Source organism: Schistocerca americana, chromosome 1 (assembly GCF_021461395.2).
Source record: "Schistocerca americana isolate TAMUIC-IGC-003095 chromosome 1, iqSchAmer2.1, whole genome shotgun sequence".
NCBI lineage: Eukaryota > Metazoa > Arthropoda > Insecta > Orthoptera > Acrididae > Schistocerca > Schistocerca americana.
This window is the reverse complement of record NC_060119.1, coordinates 132,214,776-132,242,595: the sequence shown is the minus strand read 5'-3', so window position 1 is coordinate 132,242,595 and position 27,820 is coordinate 132,214,776. Positions and strand designations below refer to the sequence as shown.

At 44.9% G+C, this 27,820-nt stretch overlaps 2 protein-coding genes across 2 annotated transcripts; both read right to left on the bottom strand.

Moving 5' to 3' along the window:
* Positions 1 to 371: 371 nt before the first annotated feature.
* LOC124546595 (cuticle protein 67-like) lies at positions 372 to 6,869 on the bottom strand. The gene is made up of 2 exons (XM_047125048.1): positions 6,844 to 6,869; positions 372 to 792 (listed from the first exon to the last, which is right to left on the bottom strand). Exons 1-2 carry the CDS (start codon positions 6,856 to 6,858, stop codon positions 466 to 468), a joined length of 342 nt encoding a protein of 113 aa, XP_046981004.1. The 5' UTR covers positions 6,859 to 6,869; the 3' UTR covers positions 372 to 465.
* A 13,770-nt stretch (positions 6,870 to 20,639) lies between these two features.
* LOC124621893 (cuticle protein 67-like) lies at positions 20,640 to 27,058 on the bottom strand. Its single transcript, XM_047147373.1, has 2 exons — positions 27,031 to 27,058; positions 20,640 to 21,060 (listed from the first exon to the last, which is right to left on the bottom strand). Exons 1-2 carry the CDS (start codon positions 27,043 to 27,045, stop codon positions 20,734 to 20,736), a joined length of 342 nt encoding a protein of 113 aa, XP_047003329.1. The 5' UTR covers positions 27,046 to 27,058; the 3' UTR covers positions 20,640 to 20,733.
* Positions 27,059 to 27,820: the final 762 nt, after the last annotated feature.

The window sequence follows — 27,820 nt, the reverse complement described above, 5'->3', positions numbered from 1 at the left end:
CACTCCAGTCCGGAACCACGCTGCTGCCACGGTCGCAGGTTCGAATCCTGCCTCGGGCATGGATGTGTGTGATGTCCTTAAGTTAGTTAGGTTTACGTAGTTCTACGTTCTAGGGGACTGATGACCTCAGATATTAAGTCCCACAGTGCTTAGAGCCATTTGAGCCATTTTTGTTAGGTACATAATTCTGTTGTAACAGAAATGCTTTATAGTTTCAGCCCGATCTCCTTAACATCACACTGATTTAATCTAGAATAGCCATAGCTACACAGAATTACTTACGAGAGTCAAAGGACGAAATGATTGAGTACTGCACTTCTGTATATTAATTATAACCTTCTTACAGTCTGATGTCAATAAAAAAGTCGTGGTAATAATGTCGCAGAAAGTTTTTATTTACAGAAGACATAAAACGGAAAATAAATAATCATCAGAAGAGCTGAGGTTGAAGTGCTTCCTCAGTGGTCAGTGGTAGTACGCGGGGGCGGCGTAGGCCAGTGCGGGGGCGGCGACGTGTGCGATGGCGTCGTTGCTGACGCGGACGTCGGACTTGGTGACGCTGGAGTATGGCGTGTCGACGGTCTTGGTGTAGGTGGACACCTGTCCCAGGTTGCCGAAGCTCCTCAGGATGTTGGAGCTCTGGGAGGTGATGGCCGCGGGGGCGACGGCAGCGGGGGCGGCGTAGGCGACGGCGGGGGCGGCGTAGGCGACGGCTGAGGCGGCGTAGGAGACGGCGGGGGCGGACAGGTAGCCGGCGCGGGCCACGGCCAGCACGGCGGCGAGGGCAAAGACCTGTCGAAAGACGGCAGAAAATACAATGACCCACACTTCACTTGAAGGGTTCTTGTTTCTTATTAAGGTAAGAATAAGCCACATTTTCTGTCTATGATGAGAGGTTCAATGTCAAAACTCTACACACTGGACTGAGATTGAACTGGTGCTGCGTATTTTTCTGCCATGGTTTTTCCATCATGCGAGAACTCAAACGTACATGGGGCTCATGTGGACAACTGAGGAGTAGAATTCGTATTCAGAAGAGTGGTAGTTCATACTAGGGATGTGAAATACTGACAGATCATCCATACTGAAATCGATTCAATTATTGACGTCTGAACACCCTTGGTTATAGTAATCGGGACTAAATTAATTATACTTTTAACATCTATGTCAAGTGATGAAATAGTAAAATGGCGTAAAACCCAATGTTACTAATCAATAGATATGTCCAGCATATTTGTCTACGGACTGTAAACATAATATTTTTGACCGAAGTTGTTCGGCGATCTACTGTGTTGTTGATAGAGCGTATCTTACTTTTGAGAACAGTCTTTGCAGAGCTCAAACATCTAAGTGCAGTTTTTTAGCTTGCAGTAGGAAGCACCGATGAAGTACTTTTAACACGAATCTTGTTTAAGAGCTATAAGGCGCTCTTTGAGATAATAGCTGAGCGGCGGTGGAAGGTCCATACCTGTTCCTGTCTGCAAATGATTCTTTGCTTGTGCTATTTTATAATGCCCACTCCATAAACCACATTTAGTTTCGCCAGTACCTCGTCTCCTACCTTTCAGACTTCACGGAAGTTCTCCTGCGAAACTTGCAGGACTAGCACTGCTGGGAGAAAGGATATTGCGGAGACACGGCTTAGCCACAGCCTGGGGGATGTTTCCAGAATGAGATTTTCACTCTGCAGCGGAGTGTGCGCTGATTTTGAAACTTCCTGGCAGATTAAAACTGTGTGACCGAGACTCGAACTAGGGACCTTTTCTTTTCGCGGGAAAGCGTCGCGAAAGGAAAAGGTCCCTAGATCGAGTCTCGGTCACACAGTTTTAATCTGCCAGGAAGTTTCAAAATCAGCGCACACTCCGCTGCAGAGGGAACATTTCATACTGGCACATGCAGATTCTTCGTTTTATGGTAATGTATCGAAATATTTCCTACACGAAAGCAGAACACAATAGCCGATGTTTCTGCCTTAGTTCGTTAAAAAATATTGCTTCTCTCCTGCGACACTCCCACGCCCCATGGCCAAGCTTGAAAAGTCGTAGTTGTGTTGTACTAGTGTCGTTTTGAGAAATTTTCAGAAGTTTCTTTTAAATGACGTAAAACTTTTCGCCAGTGTTAACGAGCCCGTTTCTTTTTTTTTTTTTTGTTCCTACATCGAATGTTAATATTTTGTCTTTAACATCAATGTTACGATGTTTCAAAAGAGTTCATTATCGTTAGCAGATGATCGATGCACAGAGTGGGTAAAATAAAAATTGGGCAGAAATCATTTCCTGTCCTGAAGATAAACGACACAACTTACATGATCAACACTTATGGTAGGCGATGTAATCTGGTTTACTTATCTTAAGGTGGGAGAAATATTTTCCATCGCACTTTCATTTTAACCAACCTGTGTAAACTCCTGAGGGATCATTGAAGATTCCTAGTACAATTACCAGTACGGGTTAAGACAAATGCCGAGATAATTACTTTAAAAACGACATTCAGAGCTTGCACTTTGTCCCTAATGACTTCATTGTGTATCGACTTTAAACCCCAGTTTCCATTTCCCCACCTTGGAGGATAGGTACTGACGACCACGAGTCCTTCATATTGATGCAGAAATACACCGTAGGAAGACGACAACACAGTCGATGACTTGTGACTCCCGACACTGATAGCATATTATTTATGTTTTATTTGAAGAACGGAGTCTTGGAACTACTAAAAACTACTGTAAATAATATGTATCCACAGATAAGTACACTACTGACCGTTAAAATTGCTACACCACGAAGATGACGTGCTGCAGACGCGAAATTTAACCACAGGAAGAAGATACTGTGATATGCAAACGATTAGCTTTTCAGAGCATTCACACAAGGTTGGCGCTGGTAGCGACATCGTAACGTGCTGACATGAGGAAAGTTTCCAACCGATTTCTCATATATAAACAGCAGTTGACCGGCGTTGCCTGGTGAAACGTAGTTGTGATGCCTCGTGTAAGGAGGAGAAATGCGTACCATCACGTTTCCGACTTTGATAAAGGTCGGATTGTAGCCTATCGCGATTGCGGTTTATCGTATCGCGACATTGTTGCTCGCGTTGGTCGAGATCCAACGACTGTTAGCAGAATATGGAATCAGTGGGTTCAGGAGGGTAGTACAGAACGCCGTGCTGGATCCCAACGGCCTCAAATCACTAGCAGTCGAGATGACAGGCATCTTACCCGCATGGCTGTAACGGATCCCTGGGTCAACAGATGGGGACGTTTGCAAGACAACAACCGTCTGCACGAACAGTTCGGCGACGTTTGCAGCAGCATGGACTATCAGCTCGGAGACCATGACTGCGGTTACCCTTGATGCTACATCACAGACAGGAGTGCCTGAGATGGTGTACTCAAAGACGAACCTGGGTGCACGAATGGCAAAACGTCATTTTTTCGGATGAATCCAGATTCTGGGTACTTCATCATGATGGTCGCATCCGTGTTTGGCGTCATCGCGGTGAACGCACATTGGAAGCGCGTATTCGTCATCGCCATACTGACGTATTACCCGGCGTGATGGTATGGGGTACCATTGGTTACACCTCTCGGTCACCTTTTGTTCGCACTGACGGCACTTTGAACAGTGGACGTTACATTTCAGATGTGTTACGACCCGTGGCTCTACTCCTTGTTCGCTGTCCGTTTTCGTCCCTTCACCGCATGTGTTACTGTTTCTATGCGTTTGGGCGCTGAAGACCACGCTGTTTAGCGCCCGAAAAGCTGAAACCACGCACACACACACACACACACACACACACACACACACACAACACACACACACACACACCTTCATTCGATCCCTGCGAAACCCTACATTTCACCAGGATAATGGACGACCGCATGTTGCAGGTCCTGTACGGGCCTTTCTGGATACAGAAAATGTACGACTGCTGCCCTGGTCAGCACATTCTTCAGATCTCTCACCAATTGAAAACGTCTGGTCAGTGGTGGCCGAGCAACTTTAACTGGCTCGTCACAATCCGCCAGTCACTACACTTGGTGAACTGCGGTATCGTGTTGAAGCTGCATGGGCAGCTGTACCTGTACGCGCTATCCAAGCTCTATTTCACTCAATGCCCAGACGTATCAAGGCCGTTATTACGGCCAGAGGTGGTTGTTCTGGGTACTGATTTCTCAGGATCTATGCACACAAATTGCGTGAAAATGTAATCACATGTCAGTTCTAGTATAATATATTTGTCCAATGAACACCCGTTTATCATCTGCATTTCTTCTTGGTGTAGCAATTTTAATTGCCAGTAGTGTAGTTTGATCAAGCGACCATGTGGAAGTCATAGATTAACGTTACGTCACATTTAAGGAACCCATCACTTGAAAATGGTCGCTTTATCGAAACCAGTTTCGTCTCAGTGTTATTCACAACAGCTTTTGGTGGTTCCATGATGCTGCTGCTAAACTATACTTAAGTTGTGCAGAACTGTACACAAAAAATATCATTTAATAGGAACTTAATGAAAATATTTACAGCTTGTAGAGTTTGACACAGTCAGTTCAAACCAGTATAAACTTTAAACAATTTATATGACGATCGACTGAAATAAACTTTAAAGTTAGCACACTCAAATAATTCAAAGTGCCTCGTTTAGCAAGATCTTCCGGTCACTACGAACGTGATATCTTAATGCCAGCGATGCTGAATACGTTCTACGCCTCTTGCTCTGTCGGTATCACGTAGTGTACAAAATTAACTGATGAGTAGGACAACAATAAAATGAATTAATATTTTCCATTCTTTTGAAATATTTTCGATCTTTTGAATTAGTGGAATTCTTTTACGAAGGTGAAATAGTTAAATAACAGTGGAAGTTGCTGTTGTAGCACGAAGATGAGACCGGGGAGTTCTGTACTGCACAGTGAAGAAAATGCACGTTTCTTTTCTCTTTCATTAATTACAATATCAGTGTATTAGGAACGGACTTAGAGAAAAGGAATGTACAGTCCAAAACAGGTCGTCATGTAAACAAAATTATAGTGCATGGCCGTAGGCTTCCACGATCGTTATTAGTCTGAACAAAATCAGTTTGGTTATTAGGCCGCTTCGCTATCAAACATTTAAACTGTTGCAACATCCTTCCACGCTGTGTGGTTCTTTAATGGTTACAGGAACGAGGAACAGATGCTGTTCATATAAAGAGAATTCAGATATTAGTTTATTGTAAGTCTAATATAAAATAGTAAAAAATAATTCATAACTTTGTTGCTGTAGTTGCAGCGTCAGTTGCTACCGGTAGCTGCAGATTTACAAATCAGTCACTCTTCAGTACAATAACTATTCAGTAGATCGCGAGCGCTAGCCACTATGAAAATCTATAAATGTTATTCAACTGGCAAACACACAAAATGAGCTCAGTGCATGTGTGTTTGAACTTAAATACACCCGTCGCTGGAGTCTCGGCGAGGGGATGCTTGCATCTCATTGGCAGCAACGTAATCGTTCGTGCCAGCGCCCACATGCCGCTGTGGCGGCTGTGGGAAACATCTACATCTACTTCACATGGATACTCCACAAATCACACTTAAGTTCCAGGCAGAGGGTTCATGGAACCGGCGGTGGCCTAACTGGAGGCGCGCGTATTTGAAAGTACGGCCCTCGGGACAGCGACCGATATTGCAAAAACAACTAATATGCCGACGTTTCGACCTGATTTTCAGCGATCTTTTCAGGGCGACCAGCTGCTCGATTGTAGTGAATGTCTTTCCCTACATATTGTCTGTTTTGGGTTGTAGTATGTCTACCGACTTCACACTCTGGAATGCCATTGGACAATTCGATGTAAAAATTGCTATGGATGTGCTCCTGTGACACGTGACTGGTAGGCGGTAGCGGATCGGCAGCCTGTACGCAGGGGTATTTTCCTGCGGCAAGACGTCGATGCCGCACGACAGATCTCTCGTGGCCGCTTGTTTATACTGAGCTGCTGGTTGGCTAACCCATGCGGCCAGCTCTATTGGGATCGCTGGCAGTTAGGCACCCGGTAACTTGTAGCCGTTATTCCTATTCTTGCTGTTAGGACGTTTAATTATTTCGACAGCGTCTCTGATGACGTCCTAACAGCATGATAACATCCATTAATGGATGTTATTACTCTTTGGCTGCGAGCTATCCCAGTTGATCAGGACCGCGTGTGTTGTTCTCCGGCCAGCACCTACACGTGACCCAGGTTCAACTTTATATAAAAAAGGCCGCAGGAGGAATGCCGTGGGATATCAACATCTCTCTGCTGGAAAACACTCCCTCCGATGCAACCTGCCGATTCGCCATTGCCTACCAGTAACTTGCCAGAGGAGCGCAGACAACAGCCTACCGTACGGCCATCCCTCCACAGCGAAATTTGCTTCAGACTGTCCAATGGCGTTCAGACAACCGAAATTGTCAGTATATTGGGGAAGACCTTCACTGGAAAGTTGGTCGAAACGTCGACAGTTTAGTTGTTAGAATTTTTCGTTAATTACCGGACCCAATACCCAGATTGATATTCAAAATTTATAGCAACTCCGTAGCCTAAACCTATGTTAATATATTGAGTATATATCTTTAACAGTCTGAAATGGTCTCTGTGTCTTATTTATTACTATTAGGCTTCCGGAGACCTAGTTAAAATCAAGTACTTCTAGTAATATTACTCTGGGACTGTTGGTGCTGCGGCAAATTATGTTTCAATAAGCATTACGTAATGGTTGTGGATCAACTGCCGCGCTATAGGTCCCAGCTTCAGATGGTCAGAAACGGGAGTGTTTACAGACAGCATTGCTTGTAGAGAATACTAGCTACTGTAGACCCATACCTTGAGGGCGACCATGTTGCTTGATGTACAGGTGGTTGACTGTGGACCTGTGCCGCCCGCTGGCCGTTATATAGCTGCCCGACCGCGGCAGGGTTTCGCTGCCAGGACCTTGGAGCACGGTGTCCGTGACGACGGCTAGTTTGGCGAGGAACTCGTTCAGAATGACACAGTGCCCCAGTATTAGTCATGCAGGCACATTAAAAATGAGACTACGAGCGTAACTCGATTGCTGGTCTCAAATTTTACTATCGCTGTACTGTCCGCGCTATCCTGGATTTCATTGCCGTTAGCACTGTTCCCGTAAGGTCTGTGTGACGGATTGTATCTGAATGATCTCCACCACTAAGTAACAGGAGGTTGTACAACGTCCCACCGGACTGTCTCATTTTTTGGCCTATTAAATCCCACCGATCTTTGTCCACTTCTCTTGTATGTCCATCCTTTTTTACGACGTCACTGGGACGATGGCCGTTTACTATCGTCACAAAAAATAAAAGACACCTACAGCCGTCCTTATGATTTTATTTCATATAATAAAATAAAATAAAATCATAATAAAATAAAATAAAATCATATACAGAGAATAATTACAGAGAATAATTAAGAATGTATAGAGAATAATTAAGAATGTACATTAATTGTAATCTACGTCCCAAACCATTCGGAATAAGGTATGTTCACATGAGGTTTTTTATTTCAAATGATCTTTCCCGCCATATCTCTGATTACTGAACATTCCTCCTGACACAGCCTCATAGAGCTGCAAGTCAATACTTGAATAAGGCAGCTCTTTTGACTTGGATGACCGGGTGTGTATTTGAATCATGATCCTCCAGATTTCTAGTCCAGCGCTTAGAAAACTGCGCCATTTTTCTCAAAAGATACTGTCAGCTGGGAAGCCAAGACAGGAACAAAATACCGTACGCCTTATTCAACATGATTTGACTTTTGTTTTCCTTACCGTAAAAGAAACGCCATTGTCAGTTCTACTGGATACCATTCGTCTACCATACACAACTACTTTTCGATAGCTAAACCATTAAACAAATTACATATTACCATTATTATACAATATTTTATTGTTTCAAACGAGTCTTATAAAACGAACCACATGCGGTTAACAATCCAGAAGTATCAATTTAATAGGTAGAAAAATCGGTAAAGATAATAGCGAAAATAAGAAGATATTCTATATATTGTACAAATTACTTCTTTAATACAATTCTTTGGTACACGTCTAGCGATATTCAGACTATGAAGCTGTAACCCATTTCTTTATAAACTACACTCATATTACAGTATTTGGATGGAAAAGATTACATGAATATCTATCGGCTATCAGTGTTATGTGATTTAGGTAGGAGAATTTCATACCTTTCTCCATTTTTATGAAACAATAACATTGCTGCTTGGTAGACTCTCTTAAGAGAGCAGCAGTTTTTCTTAGTCCGAAGAAGTACGACTATTTTACGATTTTTCTTGTTTCTGACTGGGATGGCGTAGCAGACAAAAGTTACGGTGTTACTTGAGTGCCACAATATTCTGCAAAGCAACGTAACGAATATTTAATTATTTTGGCAATCTCCTGTTTATAGCGTCAGCTATCATATATGTTAAATTGGTTGTTTGTAAATATGTCCACAATAACAAAAGTAAAATGCGCTCAAGACAGAGAAGGTGGGTTTCAAGCTATGTTTCATTCTAAGGGATGTAAATTTCGAAAAAATTATAATATCTGGCATTAGGAATTTCACTATGCCCGTTATATTACGATTAGTTCTCTTCATAACTACTCTTTGGATATAATTAGTCTTCCTTTATCGTCACAGTGTAGACATATGAACGGAGTTAGCACCACAGAACAGGATTTTGTCCCCAACATAGATTGCCTCCCAGGTCCCGTGACTTTGTGGTAATCACCAGTGAAAAGTAAATGTCCCTCCTTTTACGTATTTCGATTTGCATCCGTAGCACTACAGTCGCTGTTACTAATGTATGTAAAAAATAGGGCAAATGAGTGCAACATTTATGTTTTGGTCTCTGGGTAAAATGCAAGCAATTTTATTAGATTGAACGTCACTTTGCGTTTCCCAGTTGATATTGGTTACATACTACAGAGACACAATAGTCCACAATAGTATTTTTATTTATTTTCTAGTTTAAGTGAAATTATTTTCTCTTATTATAAGAACATATGTAATAATCTGCCTACGAAAAGTGGTATTTAAAATGACAAACAAGAAAAAAAATGGCTAACATATGTACAACATAAAATCCTAGAAGTGGAATTTTAGAATTTCGGAGGAATGTGTGGAATGACAGGGATGTCACTGTGAATTAATTTATTTTGTTGTCTGACATCCTTCACCTGTTATTTCACTCTTCACCTTTCCTCATCCTGGCCTTGTACTGTTTATACTCTTAAGACATGTATGTTATTGTAAGTGTGTTTGAACAATAATAACAAAAAATTTGATTTCACGCATTGTGTACTATTTTTTTAATTCGTGTTGTGTTATTAACGTTTTTTTAGCGCAAAGGCGCGTGTGTCTTGTGTTGTATGAACGAGAATAACCGGCTTGGACGAACTATCCTTGGCCGCCTTTCCACCCGTCTCATTGAGATAGCTACGAATTGTAGTACTTATTCAGAAGCTACTTGTCATTTACTTTGCGAAGTCTGATTTGCCAGTGCGATCAGTACTGATGAACTCGAGGTATTCAAAAGTTCTCACGATCGCGAAAATATGAAACCAAGCCGTCATTCCACTAACACAAGCTTATAATTTTCAATTGCTCATCAATTTAAGTCTCTGACTTTGGAGAGTTGAAATTCGCGATACTGTATGATCACTAAAAAGATATTCCGATTGTGTGTTTATTGTCTGGTCTCCACGTCCTAATCCCTTACAGTAGTCACAGGTCAGACGAGGACTCTGTTTCGGAGAAAACTCTTAACTTCGATACTTTCGATTTTTTCCCCTTGGATCCATTCGATGGATCAGTTCTGACTCTGTGTTTTAGTCGTGAGGTGTCAGATCATGGAACAGTTGAAATATCAGAGTCTGATGTTAATGGAAAGAGTTTCAAACGATTGAGGAGAAGATTGGCAAGATATACCCTTTGTGCAAAAGAATATAAGGTAACTTTTTTTGAAGCCCCGTCATTTTCCCCCTTTGCAACGCATATGTCTGTAATTTGGCTGACAGGTACCTACAACCAATCTCTGTAACGGTGAAAAAGCGTGGCGTCCGCAGCTCGTGCTCTCGCGGTCGCGTTCTCGCTTCCCGCGCACGGAGTCCCGGGTTTGATTCCCGGCGGGGCAGGGATTTTCACCTGCCTCGAAATGACTGGGTGTTTGTGTTGTCCTCATCATTTCATCATCATTTATGAAAGTGGCGAGATTGGGCTGAGCAAAGGTTGGTATTTGTATTGGCGCTGAGAACCGCGCAGTCATTCTTCCTCTCATAAATTTCTTGTCTGTTCCGATTCACTCAGTGCCCTTCACTCATTGCAACGTTTGTATGCGGCAGACAAAATAGTCCAGACCATCCAGGATGCCCTCCTCCGACTACAGCGACTGGGGAAAGTTGTAGCTTTCTGCTGGGTTCCGGGGCATGTTGGCATTGCTGGGAATGAAAGGGCAGATCTCGCAGCCAAGGAAGCGTGTCTTGCCCCACAAGTATCTCAAGTGTGCTATCCTCTTGCACGCACTCACCTCGCTGTTGAGCTCACGGGTCATGCGTCGGTGGGAGGATGAGTGGCTGGAAGTGACTGACAATAAGCTCCGTATAGTCAAGCCCACAACGCGTGTGTGGTGTACTTCCTTTCAGCCCAATCGACGGGACGAGGTTCTCCTCACTCGGCTTCGAATAGGCCACAGCCCTATGACGCATGGCTTCCTTCTCCGGCGAGAGGACCCTCCAATGTGTGGTGCTTGCGGCGTCCAGGTCACTGTGCGCCACGTTTTATTGGATTGCGTTTTATTTTCTGACCAGCGGGTCGCGGCTGACTTGCCAGCGGACCTGCCATCTCTTTTAGGAAACACTCGGACGAATGTGGCTAAAGTTTTAAAGTTCTGTGCCCTGTCAAATGTTTTTACAAAGATTTTAGGGAGAGGATTTTAATTTGCTCACTGTGTGACAAGCTCGCCCATATTTTATGTAAGTGGCCAGCCAATAACAATTTCCTGTGACATTCTTGTTGCTATGTTTCCCCTTTCCTTAGGTTTTACTTTCTTAGGTAGCATTTTCCTTCTTTTCCTGCTTTGTTTGAGTGTGTGCTTTAGTTTTCTTAGGTCTGTCCACATTCGTTTCTTTTAATGTGTGTCAGGGCGCTGATGACCTCGATGTTGAGCGCCCATAAGCCCCAACACACCACACCACCACCACCAGTTGACCGCCCCACAAACCAAAACCAAAAGCGTGGCGCCCTGAGACGTCAGCCTCAGACTCAGCGATGGTCCAGTGCAAGCTGTTGACACGCGTGGAAAAAGGGCACAGCTCAGAAGTTCATGTGAGATGTAAAGTGGGTTAATAATGTCACGTCGGCATCACATTTGACCACAATTCTGCCCAACATTAGACGTGTCACATGATGGGAAGGACCTCAACTAAGCCCTCCCCCCTTAAGTAAATCTCACCCCTTCTCCTGACGCCTCTGCGATGCAGGTCAGAACCGCCAAGTTCGAAGCTGAAATCAAGTGGTTTTCTTGTGGGAAGAAACTGTTTGAGACACGCCGCTGCTCAAGGTCTTGCACATGACTCTTGAAAGTATCGTATTCGACAGCGAAATATGTCTAAATGGTGTAAATGAACGACTTAAGGGCGGAGGTAGTCTAATTGAGGCTTTTTATGCCACATCCTGATGCCTTTTCAAGTTCCTTCTAAGCGGCGGTTTGTCTAGAATATTCTCCTCGGTCACCGATAAGAAAACTACGTGATTTTAATGCTGGGCGCCGTTGTTTTCGTTCAAAATGGTTCAAATGGCTCTGAGCACTATGGACCTTAACATCTGAGGTCATCAGTCCCCAAGACTTAGGACTACTTAAACCTAACTAACGTAAGGATTGTGATCGCTTCTTAGTTTTGATTGTTGATAACTTGATACCAGTGTCTGAGTTTAATGTGTACAGCACCTAAGATGATCATTATGTGATGGAAAATCGATTCTGTTATCAATAGCCGGCCGGAGTGGCCTTGCGGTTCTAGGCGCTACAGTCTGGAGCCGAGCGACCGCTCCGGTCGCAGGTTCGAATCCTGCCTCGGGCATGGATGTGTGTGATGTCCTTAGGTTAGTTAGGTTTAATTAGTTCTAAGTTCTAGGCGACTGATGACCTCAGAAGTTAAGTCGCATAGTGCTCAGAGCCATTTGAACCATTTGTTAGCAATAAAACATCAATATTACGACCAACGCTGACCTTCCTTTTAATTTAACGTAAGGACATCACACACATCCATGCCCGAGGCAGGATTCGAACCTGCGACCGTAGCAGCAGTGCGGTTCCGGACTGAAGCGTCTAGAACCCTTCGGCCACAGCAACCTGCCGCTGTTTTGCCATAGGCGTCAAGAAAAGGGGTGAGATATGGGTAAGAGGAGGGGGCGAGTGGTTGTGACATGTGACATGTCCACAGTGGCGTTTTGCAGAACTGTGATGAAGTTTGTGCCCAAATGACATCATTAACTCACCCTGTAACTCATATGAACTCTTGAGTTCTGGCGTTCTTTTCGTCTGTGTCGACAGTTTGCTCTTTGAATCGTCGCCGAGCCTGAGCGTGACGTCACAGAGCGCAGCGATTTTGCAGCATTACAAAAAATGGCTCTGAGCACTATGCGACTTACCTTCTGAGGTGCGGCGGCGGCGAAGGCGAACAGCTGTCAAAGGACGTATGACTATAGGCTGACGTCCGTAAATTTAAGTACTGTGTATTAAAATTATATTAGAGTTGTGACATATTCTGTCTGCAGGGGATGTACCTTGCTGTTGTTGTTGTTGCCTTTTACCTACACACACACACACACACACACACACACACACACACAAATGTTCCTAATGGGTCTGAGCACTATGGGACTGAACATCTGAGGTCATCAGTCGCCTAGAACTTAGAACTAATTAAACCTAACTAACCTAAGGACATTACACACATCCATGCCCGAGACAGGATTCGAACCTGCGACCGTAGCGGTCGCTCGGTTCCAGACTGTAGCGCCTAGAACCTCACGGCCACTGAGGCCGGTGCACCATTACACAGGTAGGTTGTAGGCACTTTTGAGACAAATTTCGGATATTTGAGTCGCAGTGGGGGAAAATGACGGGGTTTCAAAAACGAGACCCTTTAATCCTTTTCGCAGCAAATATTTTTAGCTGTGATCTGAAGTCTAGTTTGATGCAGTTCTTCACAATAGACCAACATGTCCAAGCCTCTTCTTCGCTTCATAACTACTGCAAACTACTTCCATCCATTACCAAATTTAGTATTTCTTGATGACTAGCCGGCCGCGGTGCGAGAGCGGTTCTATGCGCTTCAGTCCGGAACCGCGCGACTGCTACGGTGGCAGGTTCGAATCCTGCCTCGGGCATGAATATGTGTGATGTCCTTAGGTTAGTTAGGTTTAAGTAGTTTTAAGTTCTAGGGGACTGATGATAATAATGTGTGTGAAATCTTATGGGACTTAACCGCTAAGGTCATCAGTCCCTAAGTTTACACACTACTTACCCTAAATTATCCTAAGGAGAAACACACACACTCATGCCCGAGGGAGGACTTGAACGTCCGCCGGGACCAGCCGCACAGTCCATGACTGCAGCGCCTGAGACCGCTCGGCTAATTCCGCGCGGCGGGACTGATGACCTCAGATGTTAAGTCCCATAGTGCTAGAGCCATTTGAACCATCTTGACGTCTCAGGACATGTTCCATCACCCGATCCCTCGAGTAACCTGATTTTCTCCCGTTGTATAAAATTACGCGAAGCAGCTGTGTTGCGTCTTCGACAGCCGCCCCAGCGGCGGTTTATTAATTATTCGATCTACCCCTCCAGTCTTCATCGATCTTTTATATTATCACATTTCAGAAGTTTCTGCAGTCTGAAATCTGGAGGGATTGATTTTGTGTCTCCCAATTAGGAATTTATTTGGCAGGACTTGTGAGAATTGCTCAGGCATTCGCCTTACGACCATGTCAACCTGCAATAATATCGATTGGAGCTGCTGGTGGCTCCTCCGTTTCAACAGAGCGTCGTATATTGTGGCACCGTGGTAGGTGCTCCTTATGTCGTGAACAGACTGCAGGTCACGTCGGCGTATGCAGTCATCCTAGCCGCCGGACGAGTAGGCGCTGTCTCGTGCGCGCCCCGGGATGGACTTCGCTTGGCTTGGTTGTGACTCCGCCCCCCCCCCCCCTCCCACCACCCTCCTATCACTGCCACTCGCTCAGTTGAGTGCGAACGTGCCGGCGGTGCGTGCACTTCCCGACGGTCGGACGGTGATTGCTGCTGCCTCTGTTTCTGGCTTCTCCCACCACTGTCACTGAAGGGTTTCTTGATGTTGCTAGTCTGCATTTTATATCGTCTCTGCCTCTGCCGTCATCAGTTTATTTACCCGCTGTAATAGCAAAACTCTGCTGCTACTTTTAACATCTAATTTATGCATCTAATTCCCACAGAATCCATTACCCTTGTTTTACCTTCTTCTTCTTTCGTTTCACCCTCTTTGGGGTACGCTGTATCAATCATTTCTTTGTGTGTTGTTCTTTTCTTACAAGGGAACCTCCCCATCGCACCCCCCTCAGATTTAGTTATAAGTTGGCGCAGTGGATAGGCCTTGATAAACTGAACACAGATCAATTGAGAAAACAGGAAGAAGTTGTGTGGAACTGTGAAAAAATAAGCAAAATATACAAACTGAGTAGTCCATGGGTCACATAGGCAACATAATGGACGATATCAGCACAGGAGTGGCGTGGTCCCGTGGTAGCGTAAGCTGCTGCGGAACGAGAGGTCCTTGGTTCAACTCTTCCTTCGAGTGAAAATTTTACTTTCTTTATTTTTGCATATTTATTATCTCTCCGCTCGTTCATTGACGTCTCTGTTCACTGTAATAAGTTTAGTGTCTGTGTTTTGCGACCGCATCGCAAAACCGTGCGATTAGTAGACGAAAGGACGTGCCTCTCCAATGGGAACCGAAAACATTTGATCGCAAGGTCATACGTCAACCGATTCCTCCACAGGAAAACACATCTGATATATTCTATAAGACACTGGTGACGGCATGTACTTTCACATGACAGGAATATGTTGTCGACCCACCTAACTTGTACACTTGGCGAATGGGTAAAAAGATTCTTCTACCTTGCCCGATTTAGGTTTTATTGTGGATGTGATAATCACTCCCAAAAAAGTGATCGCATCGGACGGACAGATAATAATTGTCTGAAAATAAAAAATTAAAATTTTCACTCGAGGGAGGACTTTCGTTCCGCAGCTGCTCACGTTACCACGAGACCACGGGGCTCCTGCGATCCCAATATCCTTGATATTGCCTATCTTCCCATAAACTACTCAGTTTGTATATTTTGCTTATTTTTTCACAGTTCCACACAACTTCTTCCTGTTTTCTCAGTTGAGCTGTGTTCAGTTTTTCAAGGCCTATCCACTGTGCCAACTTATAACTAAATCTGAGGGGGGTGCGATGGGGAGGTTCCCTTGTTAGAGCCCAGTATTTCTTCTTTCTTTCTGATCTTCTTTTCCTCTCTTCTTCCGAGGTGAAGGATTTGGACTTTTGTGAACATCTGTCTTGGAACCTTATGTTTTCATGTTCAGTAATTACTTTAGCTGTTCGATCGATAAGTGAATTTTCTGAAATCTTTAATTCTACTAGGTCTTTTCAGTTTCTTTAAACCAGTTGGGTGTCGTTTTGCGGTTATGGAAAAAGTCAAAGATTTGTTTAGTTAATCTGTTGTAATTCATTCCTTAGAAGATGACCATAAAAAATTATCCTCCTTTTTCGCATAGTATCTGAAAGGTTTTCTATTTTCTTGTAGAGAGTTTCATTTTTGATGTGTATAATTTATTATTGTCTTGAAATTTTGGTCCTATGATTTTTCTTAAAATTTTTCTTTCCTTTAGCTCAAGTTTCTTCATTTGGCCTTTGAAATTCGTGTTTAGTATTTCTGCTGCATACAGTGCTTCTGGCGTAATCACTGTCTTGTAATGTGTAATTTTGGACCCCCATGAAAGGGATTTTTTGTTGTATGTATTTTTTGTTACTTGGAAGGCCAATACAAGTTTATTTTTTCTGGATTCCATTGCTTTGCTTTCCCCATAATTCCAACTAATGCTTTCTCCGAGATATTTGAATTCCTTTACTGTTTCAATCTTTTGTTGTCGAACTTTGAGGTTTTTATTTGTGCTCCCTCAATTTTAAATCCCTTTCAACATTTACCTTAGTTTCCTTAATCTTTCCTCAATGCACAGCTTGCTTGTTGGGGAAATGCCACAACCTTGTTTTACTTTCATTGATCTTCATTTTACAATTTTTCAGTACTCTAGCCACTCGGTTCACCTGATCTTCCAATTCCTTTGCCGTCTCTGACAGAATTACAATGCCACTGGCAAATTGCAGTGTTTTTATTTCTTGTCCCTCAACTTCAAATCAATTTCACATTTGCCTTAGTTTCCTTAATCCTTCCTCAATGCACAGCTTGATAGTTGGGGAAATGCCACAAACTCCCTTCGCAACTACTGTCTCCTTTCATGTCCCTCCATCCTTTATAACTTCAGTCTGCTTTCTCTGTAGTTTCTAAATAATCAAACTCTTCCTGTATTTTCTCCCTCTTTCTCCATATTTTAAGGAGTGTAGTCCAGTCAGTATTATCAAAAGTTTACTCTAAATCTATACATGCTGAAAACGTAGGTTTTGCCTTTTTCAACCTTCTAACATAATTCGAAGGGCCAGTATTTCCTCGCTTGTTCCTACATTTCTCCAGAACATAAACTGATCTTTCCTGGGCGCGCTTCGGAACTTCGGAAGAAAAGATACCAAGACTGGGGTGGACGACGAGAGCATCACGGACGCAGCACAAGATAGCATACGGGAAGGAAATGCACTGTGATCTTTTAATGGAATCGTCCTGGCATTCGCCTTGGCGAGTTACGGAAACCACAGAAAATCTATAGTTGGATGATTGGACGCGGATTTGAAATGCCGTCCTTGTCCTTCCGATTTTGAAGACTTTATGCTTTTCTTGAAGCGGTGCAATCACAGTCATTTCAGATCATATCAAGAGTTCTATGAAGTCAAACTGCATGTCATCATAAAGTACCCACTGTCTGTTGTGTTACGAGTTACTCCACTTCAGAAGTATCTTGTTTGAATAGAAAATGGTTAGTAAGGATGAAATTGGGTAGCTTAGTCATTCCTGTTTACTTTGTCAGTCGTAATAACCTTTGATCTTCTGAATACTGTACATACACTTTTCTGCAATGTCGTTATCTGCTTCAGTTTAACGGAACTGAGTTGAAATAGTTGACCCGTCCTGTCCCCGGCTTATGTGTTGGTTTAAACCTTGACTGTTACTCTGCGTTTGGTTTCCTGCTGTTATTGCGGTCATGCCGTGGTTCTTCCTCTTTTTACGTGTGGCAGCAGAAGTGTGTATCGATATTCGCATATTGTACTATCTTTGGTCTAGTGTTTATAGTTTCCGGCTAGCTGGTGTGTGGCAGTCGGTCGGTTGGTGTGGATCTATTCATGGTTGGCTGTTGGGGATATTCCCGTGAACAACAGCGGGTGTTCGAGTTGGCGAAGGTTTGGCCACCAGCCGGTGGAGTTTTACTGTATTTTGGTTATTTGAAGTCCAACTGCACCAGCGGAATTTTCAGCCTTGTGGCCGTTAGCGTTCCGGCTACCTGCCCTGGCCGATGACGTAAAATTCAGGCAGTGTCCTTCCGTCACCCTGTTGTCGCTGTCCAACACGTGTGTAGTTTTGACAGCTTATGCATACTTGGTCGTGGGCGGCTACGCCTTTTACGTTTTTGTTTTGGAGTTCCTTGTGTACTGGTCGGGTGGAAAGCAAGTCGTCTTGTCGGTGGGTCCGCTGACTGTCTCCGGGTTGGGTTGCTGGCGGATAGGATATAGTTGGGCCGACAACCTGTCTCCCCTAAGCGAACGTTAATACACTCCTGGAAATTGAAATAAGAACACCGTGAATTCATTGTCCCAGGAAGGGGAAACTTTATTGACAAATTCCTGGGGTCAGATACATCACATGATCACACTGACAGAACCACAGATACATAGACACAGGCAACAGAGCATGCACAATGTTGGCACTAGTACAGTGTATATCCACCTTTCGCAGCAATGCAGGCTGCTATTCTCCCATGGAGACGATCGTAGAGATGCTGGATGTAGTCCTGTGGAACGGCTTGCCATGCCATTTCCACCTGGCGCCTCAGTTGGACCAGCGTTCGTGCTGGACGTGCAGACCGCGTGAGACGACGCTTCATCCAGTCCCAAACATGCTCAATGGGGGACAGATCCGGAGATCTTGCTGGTCAGGGTAGTTGACTTACACCTTCTAGAGCACGTTGCGTGGCACGGGATACATGCGGACGTGCATTGTCCTGTTGGAACAGCAAGTTCCCTTGCCGGTCTAGGAATGGTAGAACGATGGGTTCGATGACGGTTTGGATGTACCGTGCACTATTCAGTGTCCCCTCGACGATCACCAGTGGTGTACGGCCAGTGTAGGAGATCGCTCCCCACACTATGATGCCGGGTGTTGGCCCTGTGTGCCTCGGTCGTATGCGCTCACCTGCACGGCGCCAAACACGCATACGACCATCATTGGCACCAAGGCAGACGCGACTCTCATCGCTGAAGACGACACGTCTCCATTCGTCCCTCCATTCACGCCAGTCGCGACACCACTGGAGGCGGGCTGCACGATGTTGGGGCGTGAGCGGAAGACGGCCTAACGGTGTGCGGGACCGTAGCCCAGCTTCATGGAGACGGTTGCGAATGGTCCTCGCCGATACCCCAGGAGCAACAGTGTCCCTAATTTGCTGGGAAGTGGCGGTGCGGTCCCCTACGGCACTGCGTAGGATCCTACGGTCTTGGCGTGCATCCGTGCGTCGCTGCGGTCCGATCCCAGGTCGACGGGCACGTGCACCTTCCGCCGACCACTGGCGACAACATCGATGTACTGTGGAGACCTCACGCCCCACGTGTTGAGCAATTCGGCGGTACGTCCACCCGGCCTCCCGCATGCCCACTATACGCCCTCGCTCAAAGTCCGTCAACTGCACATACGGTTCACGTCCACGCTGTCGCGGCATGCTACCGGTGTTAAAGACTGCGATGGAGCTCCGTATGCCACGGCAAACTGGCTGACACTGACGGCGGCGGTGCACAAATGCTGCGCAGCTAGCGCCATTCGACGGCCAACACCGCGGTTCCTGGTGTGTCCGCTGTGCCGTGCGTGTGATCATTGCTTGTACAGCCCTCTCGCAGTGTCCGGAGCAAGTATGGTGGGTCTGACACACCGGTGTCAATGTGTTCTTTTTCCATTTCCAGGAGTGTATTTCAAGTGCAAACTGATCCCCGGAAACTTCTGAGCGCCTCTGGCTATACTGCCTTTTCTTATTGGTGTTTGATTGTGTTTTTTAATGGCTCATAGCAGATGGTTTGAATTTGTATGTTTTTAGTTGGGTTTTAAATGATGGGCCTTCAGCCGTTTTAAAATTGGAAGTTCCTTACTTGTCAAGTCTTGCATTGTTGGGGCCTTCATCCTCATTTAAAATATTTTTTGGATAAAGCTTTCGGCCTTCTGCCTTTTGAAAATTCGTTGTAGTTGTGTTTTTAAATCATGGGCCTCCAGCAGTTTTAAAAATCAAAGAGGTTGTGCCCTTAAGCCATAAGATTGTGTGACATATTCAGTCGATAGTTAAGCTCGTAAAGTCGCGCTGTAATGTTTTGGCAACTAAATAAAGTTATAGGTGTTTGAGTGTAACTGACAGTCGCTCATTTTTGGCCCTTTTCCACAGTTCCAACTACGTGTTCTGTCCTGCGGATTTAACCAGGCGTTTCAATAGTACTTTCTAAACGTTTTCGTGGATGTTGTCTACGTTCTATGGTTCAAATGGGTCTGAGCACTATGGGACTTAACATCTGAGGTCATCAGTCTCCTAGAACTGAGAACTACTTAAACCTAACTAACCTAAGGACACCACACACATCCATGCCCGAGGCAGGATTCGAACCTGCGACCGTGGCGGTCGAGCGGTTCCAGACTGAAGCGCCTAGAACCGCTCGGCCACTCCGGCCGGTCTACGTTCTATAACGGTTACGTTATTTTCGTACCTGGTGTGTAAGTTTTGGTAAGTCTGTTTGAACGTTGGAACCCACCATCACCCAATACAGAATAAAGTACCACAATTAGTGTTTCAGTTGCCATTACACAACCTCTCACTTTTCAATTAATACTGTCAGACATTTTATTTCATTTGCATCCTTCAAGCGTCATCTTGGCTAAAACTAGCCTATTAAAAACGAAATACCTTTCTTCACTGAAATGCCTGTTTGGAGTAACATTATAGAAAAGAAATGCAAAGTGATTCTTTTCAAATAGACACAGAAATATTTCATTTGCTAATGTGTTTTATAAACTGAGACTGATATCCCTCGCCTGTTGACTGTGTTATGTATAACCAAGACCTCGGATTAATACTGGTTAGAAAACGGAAGGACTGTGTAATAAGATGGAGACTACAACGGTACAATGATACAACAACAATAGTAAAATTGTCAATGAAGGATTTTATTTACAGAAGACATAAAACGGAAAATAAATAAGCAACAGAAGAGCTGAAGTGGAACTGCAGCCTCGGTGGTTAGTGGTAGTACGCGGGGGCGGCGTAGGCCAGTGCGGGGGCGGCGACGTGTGCGATGGCGTCGTTGCTGACGCGGACGTCGGACTTGGTGACGCTGGAGTAGGGCGTGTCGACGGTCTTGGTGTAGGTGGACACCTGTCCCAGGTTGCCGAAGCTCCTCAGGATGTTGGAGCTCTGGGAGGTGATGGCCGCGGGGGCGACGGCCGCGGGGGCGGCGTAGGCGACGGCGGGGGCGGCGTAGGCGACGGCTGGGGCGGCGTAGGAAACAACGGGGGCGGACAGGTAGCCGGCGCGGGCCACGGCCAGCACGGCGGCGAAGACGAACAGCTGTCAAAGGACGTATGACTATAGGCTGACGTCCGTAAATTTAAGTACTGTGTATTAAAATTATATTAGAGCTGTGACATATTCTGTCTGCAGGGGATGTACCTTGCTGTTGTTGTTGTTGCCTTTTACCTACACACACACACACACACACACACACACACACACACACAAATGTTCCAAATGGGTCTGAGCACTATGGGACTGAACATCTGAGGTCATCAGTCCCCTAGAACTTAGGACTACTTAAACCTAACTAACCTAAGGACATCACACACATCCATTCCCGAGGCAGGATTCGAACCTGCGACCGTAGCGGTCGCGCGGTTCCAGACTGAAGCGCCTAGAACCGCTCGGCCACAACTGCCGCCCCCCCCCCCCCCACACACACACACACACATTGTAACTATATACTACTAGGACAGCTTTTATTTCCCTTTCTCTTGACAATATATTTATGGTCAATCCGAAAGGGTACTTAAGATACTTGCTGTAATACGATATGTTGTAGAGTGACTCAGGTACTCCTACCTTTGGGCTTTATACAAGCCACCCTACCTTCAAATACATGCAAGATTTTCATATCCTCTCGCTCACTACGTGCAAACTACACTCCTGGAAATTGAAATAAGAACACCGTGAATTCATTGTCCCAGGAAGAGGAAACTTTATTGACACATTCCTGGGGTCAGATACATCGCATGATCACACTGACAGAACCACAGCCACATAGACACAGGCAACAGAGCATGCACAATGTCGGCACTAGTACAGTGTATATCCACCTTTCGCAGCAATGCAGGCTGCTATTCTCCCATGGAGACGATCGTAGAGATGCTGGATGTAGTCCTGTGGAACGGCTTGCCATGCCATTTCCACCTGGCGCCTCAGTTGGACCAGCGATCGTGCTGGACGTGCAGACCGCGTGAGACGACGCTTCATCCAGTCCCAAACATGCTCAATGGGGGACAGATCCGGAGATCTTGCTGGCCAGGGTAGTTGACTTACACCTTCTAGAGCACGTTGGGTGGCACGGGATACATGCGGACGTGCATTGTCCTGTTGGAACAGCAAGTTCCCTTGCCGGTCTAGGAATGGTAGAACGATGGGTTCGATGACGGTTTGGATGTACCGTGCACTATTCAGTGTCCCCTCGACGATCACCAGTGGTGTACGGCCAGTGTAGGAGATCGCTCCCCACACCATGATGCCGGGTGTTGGCCCTGTGTGCCTCGGTCGTATGCAGTCCTGATTGTGACGCATACGACCATCATTGGCACCAAGGCAGTTGCGACTCTCATCGCTGAAGACGACACGTCTCCATTCGTCCCTCCATTCACGCCTGTCGCGACACCACTGGAGGCGGGCTGCACGATGTTGGGGCGTGAGCGGAAGACGGCCTAACGGTGTGCGGGACCGTAGCCCAGCTCCATGGAGACGGTTGCGAATGGTCCTCGCCGATACCCCAGGAGCAACAGTGTCCCTAATTTGCTGGGAAGTGGCGGTGCGGTCCCCTACGGCACTGCGTAGGATCCTACGGTCTTGGCGTGCATCCGTGCGTCGCTGCGGTCTGGTCCCAGGTCGACGGGCACGTGCACCTTCCGCTGACCACTGGCGACAACATCGATGTACTGTGGAGACCTCACGCCCCACGTGTTGAGCAATTCGGCGGTACGTCCACCCGGCCTCCCGCATGCCCACTATACACCCTCGCTCAAAGTCCGTCAACTGCACATACGGTTCACGTCCACGCTGTCGCGGCATGCTACCAGTGTTAAAGACTGCGATGGAGCTCCGTATGCCACGGCAAACTGGCTGACACTGACGGCGGCGGTGCACAAATGCTGCGCAGCTAGCGCCATTCGACGGCCAACACCGCGGTTCCTGGTGTGTCCGCTGTGCCGTGCGTGTGGTCATTGCTTGTACAGCCCTCTCGCGGTGTCCGGAGCAAGTATGGTGGGTCTGACACACCGGTGTCAATGTGTTCTTTTTTCCATTTCCAGGAGTGTATTAGTCCTACAGAAGAAAATGAACTGTACCGTTTTGTAGTTAATTTAATGTAGTGAAATTTTGTATTGTGATACGTTTTCGCTAGAGGCTGTCGTTTTAGAATCATCCAAGAAAAACGTGCAAAAGTAGCCCTGAAAAGCGTTTTTCTTGGATAACTCGAAAATCTTGGGCTCTAGCAAAACCTCTTCTCGGTACAAAAATTAACTACATTAAATTTCCTACAAACAGTTCCCGTTCATTTTTACTGTAGGACTTATTGTTTGCCTGTAGGGAGCGAAAGAATATGAAAATCTTGCACGTGGTTGTTGAAGGCATTGCGGCCTACATAAAACGAATAGATAGATGCAGCTTACAACATCTTGTATACGGGTTGTCCCACAAGGAGTGGTCAATATTCAGAGATATGACAGGGAAGCTCGTTTGAAGCAAAAACTTCAGAATGACGTATCCCTATTCCGAATGGTTTTCCTAGATAAAACACATTTAAAGTAACTTTTGTGCATTTTCTTGAACAGTTCGAAAACCGCATTATTTAGCCAAAACGTATCACAATACAGAGTTAAACTACATTACATTCACTACAAAAAAGGTCCTACTTATTTTTCCTTCAGGACTCATAGAGTATTGAAGGTCTCATGCGATTTGCAAGTGGTGTGACTTAGGTGGTTTTTGCAGGCCAATTTGAGGTAGTTGTCCATTTGATAGACGACCAGTGTCCCATGTGAAGTTGTTGATCTCGAATTCCTCTACTCTGCTGTAGCACATAGCAAATAATATCACTGTACTGAATAATACAAAAAATAAATAATAATATACATTATTACTCGGAAACCATTCGGAATAGAGTATATGTACATACGAAGCTTTATGCTTCAAATGATCTTTCGTGTCATAGCCCTGGATACTGACCATTCCTTTAGAGACACCTTTGATAATTAAGAAATGCCTGTAAGCTGTTCACTAAATACTTCGAAATTAATTCGATTACAGAGAATTACTTGACATAAGTACCGGCTGGTCCGCCACAAATTTGCATATATCACTATTGGGTAGTTGATATCTAATACAGATGACGTCAAGGAATTCTCAGTCAGCGAATTAATTTGGAAACATTTCGTACAGTTATGGCTGTTCTTTCAGACATGCACGTAACTCTACAGTAAAAGTAGTGATTCCAAGTTCACGTCCAGTTTCTTAAACGAATATTCAGATGTCACAAATGATACGTGTTTGTAAATGTTGGTTAAACTATGTACTAGACAAGAAAAATTAATATCAAGTTTTTAAAATAAAAATATTTCTATGGGAAGTCAATAATAATTGAGTACCAAGGTCGACGATTAATGTACCAATTAGTAAATAATCAGAAATAGTCAGTTAAGCGTATATGTAGCAAAACATGAAAAATGATTTTTTGAGTAATAAGTGAGAATTGGTTGAGTTGGAGGTGGGGAGAGAGATTTGGGACAGGGGGGCGGGCAGAATTTATGCCACAGGAGACGTCGATATGCAGGCGTTTGCTGAAGCAGCTCATTCCCGTTTTCAAAATGGGTCGTCGAAAAGCCGCACAATATTATGAGCATATATCTTTGCCGTCTGTCAGTTGTAGAATATTGGAACATGTTTTACGCTCTCGTATTATGACACTGAAAGTCTGGTTTACAGGAATCAACATGGGTTCCGAAAACAACGACCATGTGTAACCCAGCTCGCTTTGTTGGCCCACGAGACCCAGGAAGCAGTAATACCATAATTGATGCTTGAGTTGCAGAAGGCGTCCGTTTCGCACTACAATCTAATTAAAAGAATAAGAGCATATGGAATATCAGGCGAGTTATATGACTGAAGCGAAAAGTTTTTAGTAAACGGTATGCAGTGTGTCATTCTCAACAGAGGAATGTCTTCAGAGGCAACAGCATTTTCGGGCATAGCCCAAGGAAGTCTTACAGGATCATTACGTTTCACAATATGTGTAAATAACCAGTAGATAACGTTGGTAGTTCCATGAGACTTTTCGTTCATGATGTTCTCATATACAGAGGAGCCGGAACGCCTGAAAATAATACCGAAATGCAGGAACACCTGCAGAGGATCGCTTATTGAAAGGAGTGGCATTGACCTCCGACATAGAAAAATGTAATTTATTGCACGTAAATAGACAGAAAGAACCGTTACTGTCTAGTTACACGATTGCAGCACAACCAATGGTAGCAGTCACATCCATAAAAAACTGGGAGTGTGGGTACGGCGTGATTTAAAGTGGAAGGACCACATGAAGCTAACTGTAGGTAAGGTACATGCCAGATTCATTGGAAGAAGTGTAATACATACCAAAAAAGGACGAAGCTTACAAAACCCTTGTTGACGAATAGTTGAATATTGGTTGTGAGTCTGGGATCGATACAAGAGAGGCTTGTTAGACGTAGCAGAGAAGACCAGCACTTTTCGCGACAGATTCGTTTAGTATCTTCGAAAGCGTCATGGAGATGCTCAGCCAACATCAGAGGCAGACGCAACAAGAAAGGCGTTCTCCGTCACGGTGTGGTTTACTGTTAAAATTCCTTGAGCGCACGTAGAAGAGCGAACTAATATATTGCTTCCTCCTACGTATATCTCACTAAATGACCACGAAAGTAATATTAACGAGATTGGAACTCACACGGGGGCAACAAACGTTCTCACCGCGAAACATTTGTGATTGGAAAAGAAAAAGTGGGAAGCGACAGTGGTAAACAAAGTACACACAGTTAAGTGGCTTGCGGAGTATAGCTGTAGCTACATGGGGATGAGACTTGAACGACGATCGGTACAGGTAGGAAGAAAGCTTTTGAAATGTGTTGCCACAGTCGACTGCCCAAAATCGGAGTCGTGGATCGTGTAGCTAAGAAGAAGTACTGAATCATGTCGGGGATAAAAGAAATATAAGGCACTGACTTGCTTAAAGAGGGTATGGTACGACACGACATATACTGAAGCACCAAGGAATAGTCAATTTCGCAATGATAGAAAATGTTTGGGGAACGTTGTAGTAATTGGATAGTAGACTGTAGTAAATAGGTGCAAGTGTATGCAGTTGTCATGCACAGATTAGGAGACTTGCACGGGAGAAATCTGCGTGGATAGGTACATCAAACTTGTCTTCCGACTGAAGACCACAGCTGTGGTATCGATAGCTACGATGCCACGGCGTAGGTGCAAGTTCGTAGGTTGGCACTACGACACCGACACCGACGACAGCGCCCTCTGTGCAGATCTACGAGCTCCGCTCCAGATTCAACCCATTTGATTCCGAGGAGACGAGCTAGCAACATTGTTTGTACTTCATAGGGGGTCATTACTGACCTTGTTAATTCAATGATAGTTTGTCCTACTACTAGTGGCTATTAACGTGGATGCCTATCTAGTTTCGCACCTACGGCTCTTCAGTGCAAAGTTACGTATGTCATTGATTCTCTATTAAATGTACTTTCACGTAAAAAGTTTTACCGAGAATCTTACCTCGCCTGCTCCTATTCACTTCCTACATTCGGCCTATTCATTCAGTTTAGGAGCAGACCCATGCGCCGCCTTCCAAGCGGGATACAAAAACAACAGTTTGTCATAAAGCAACAGTGACGATTACAAAGAATGCCTGAAAGGGGAAGAAATGTAATAATTGTATTGACTGTGCAATGCACTACTTTCAGCAAAAAATCTGTCAGATGTTTCACCTGCTGACGTTGATAAACAAAAAGCGTTTTAGGCGTAACCTAGCTGCATTCTAACATACACCTCATTCCAAAGACTCGTTATAATCTTGTCTGCTAAGGGTAGCAGTAATATCAGTCAGTGACTGTTGCTATTGCACAAATAAGGTTTGTAACTGGCTTACGGAACAGCTGCCGGTGTAGTGCAAATAAAATTTACGTGAAGAGATTAGAAAACCGAATTACTCTAAGTCTACTACTGAGTATCGATTCGTACCTTGAGGGCGACCATGTTGCTTGGTGTGTCGAGGTTCACTGTGGACTGCCGCCGGCCGCTGGCTGTTATATATACCTGCACGGCGACGGCAGGGTTTCGCTGCCAGGACCTTGGCGCAAGGTGTCCGTGGCGGCCCGGTTACCAGTTTAGCAGGGTTCTAACTCAGGTGCGGCTAGAATGACACACTGCCCCAGAACTGATCACACTTTTGCCTTGATTACAGTTTCTAGTGACTTTGTTCCATCTTAAGTGTTTCGTTCTTACGCCGTTTTCAAAGGATCAAATGTACGACCACAATGTCTGACGGACCAACAAATATAAAAAATGAACGTGTCCAACAGGTATAGTACAGAGTAATGCGTCAGTCTTCATGTCGTGAGAGTGAAGGGCAAAAATACAAAGAGCCACATGTACATCTAATCTACGTGATTACTCTGCTATTCACAATAAATTGCCTGGCAGAGGGTTCAATGAACCACCTTTAAACTGTCTCTCTACCGTTCCACTCTCAAACGGCGCGCGGGAGAAACGAGCACCTAAATTTTTCTGTGCAAGCCCTGATTTCTCTTATTTTATCGTGATGACCATTTCTCCCTATGTAGGTGGGTGCCAACAGAAAGGTTTTCGCAATAGGAGGAGGAAATTGGTAATTGAAATTTCTTGAGAAGATCCCGTCGCAACGAAAAACTCCTTTGTTTAAAGGTTTGGTACTTCAATTCACGCATCATGTCTGTGGCACTATCTCCCCTATTTCGTGATGATACAAAACGAGCCGCCCTTCTTTGAACTT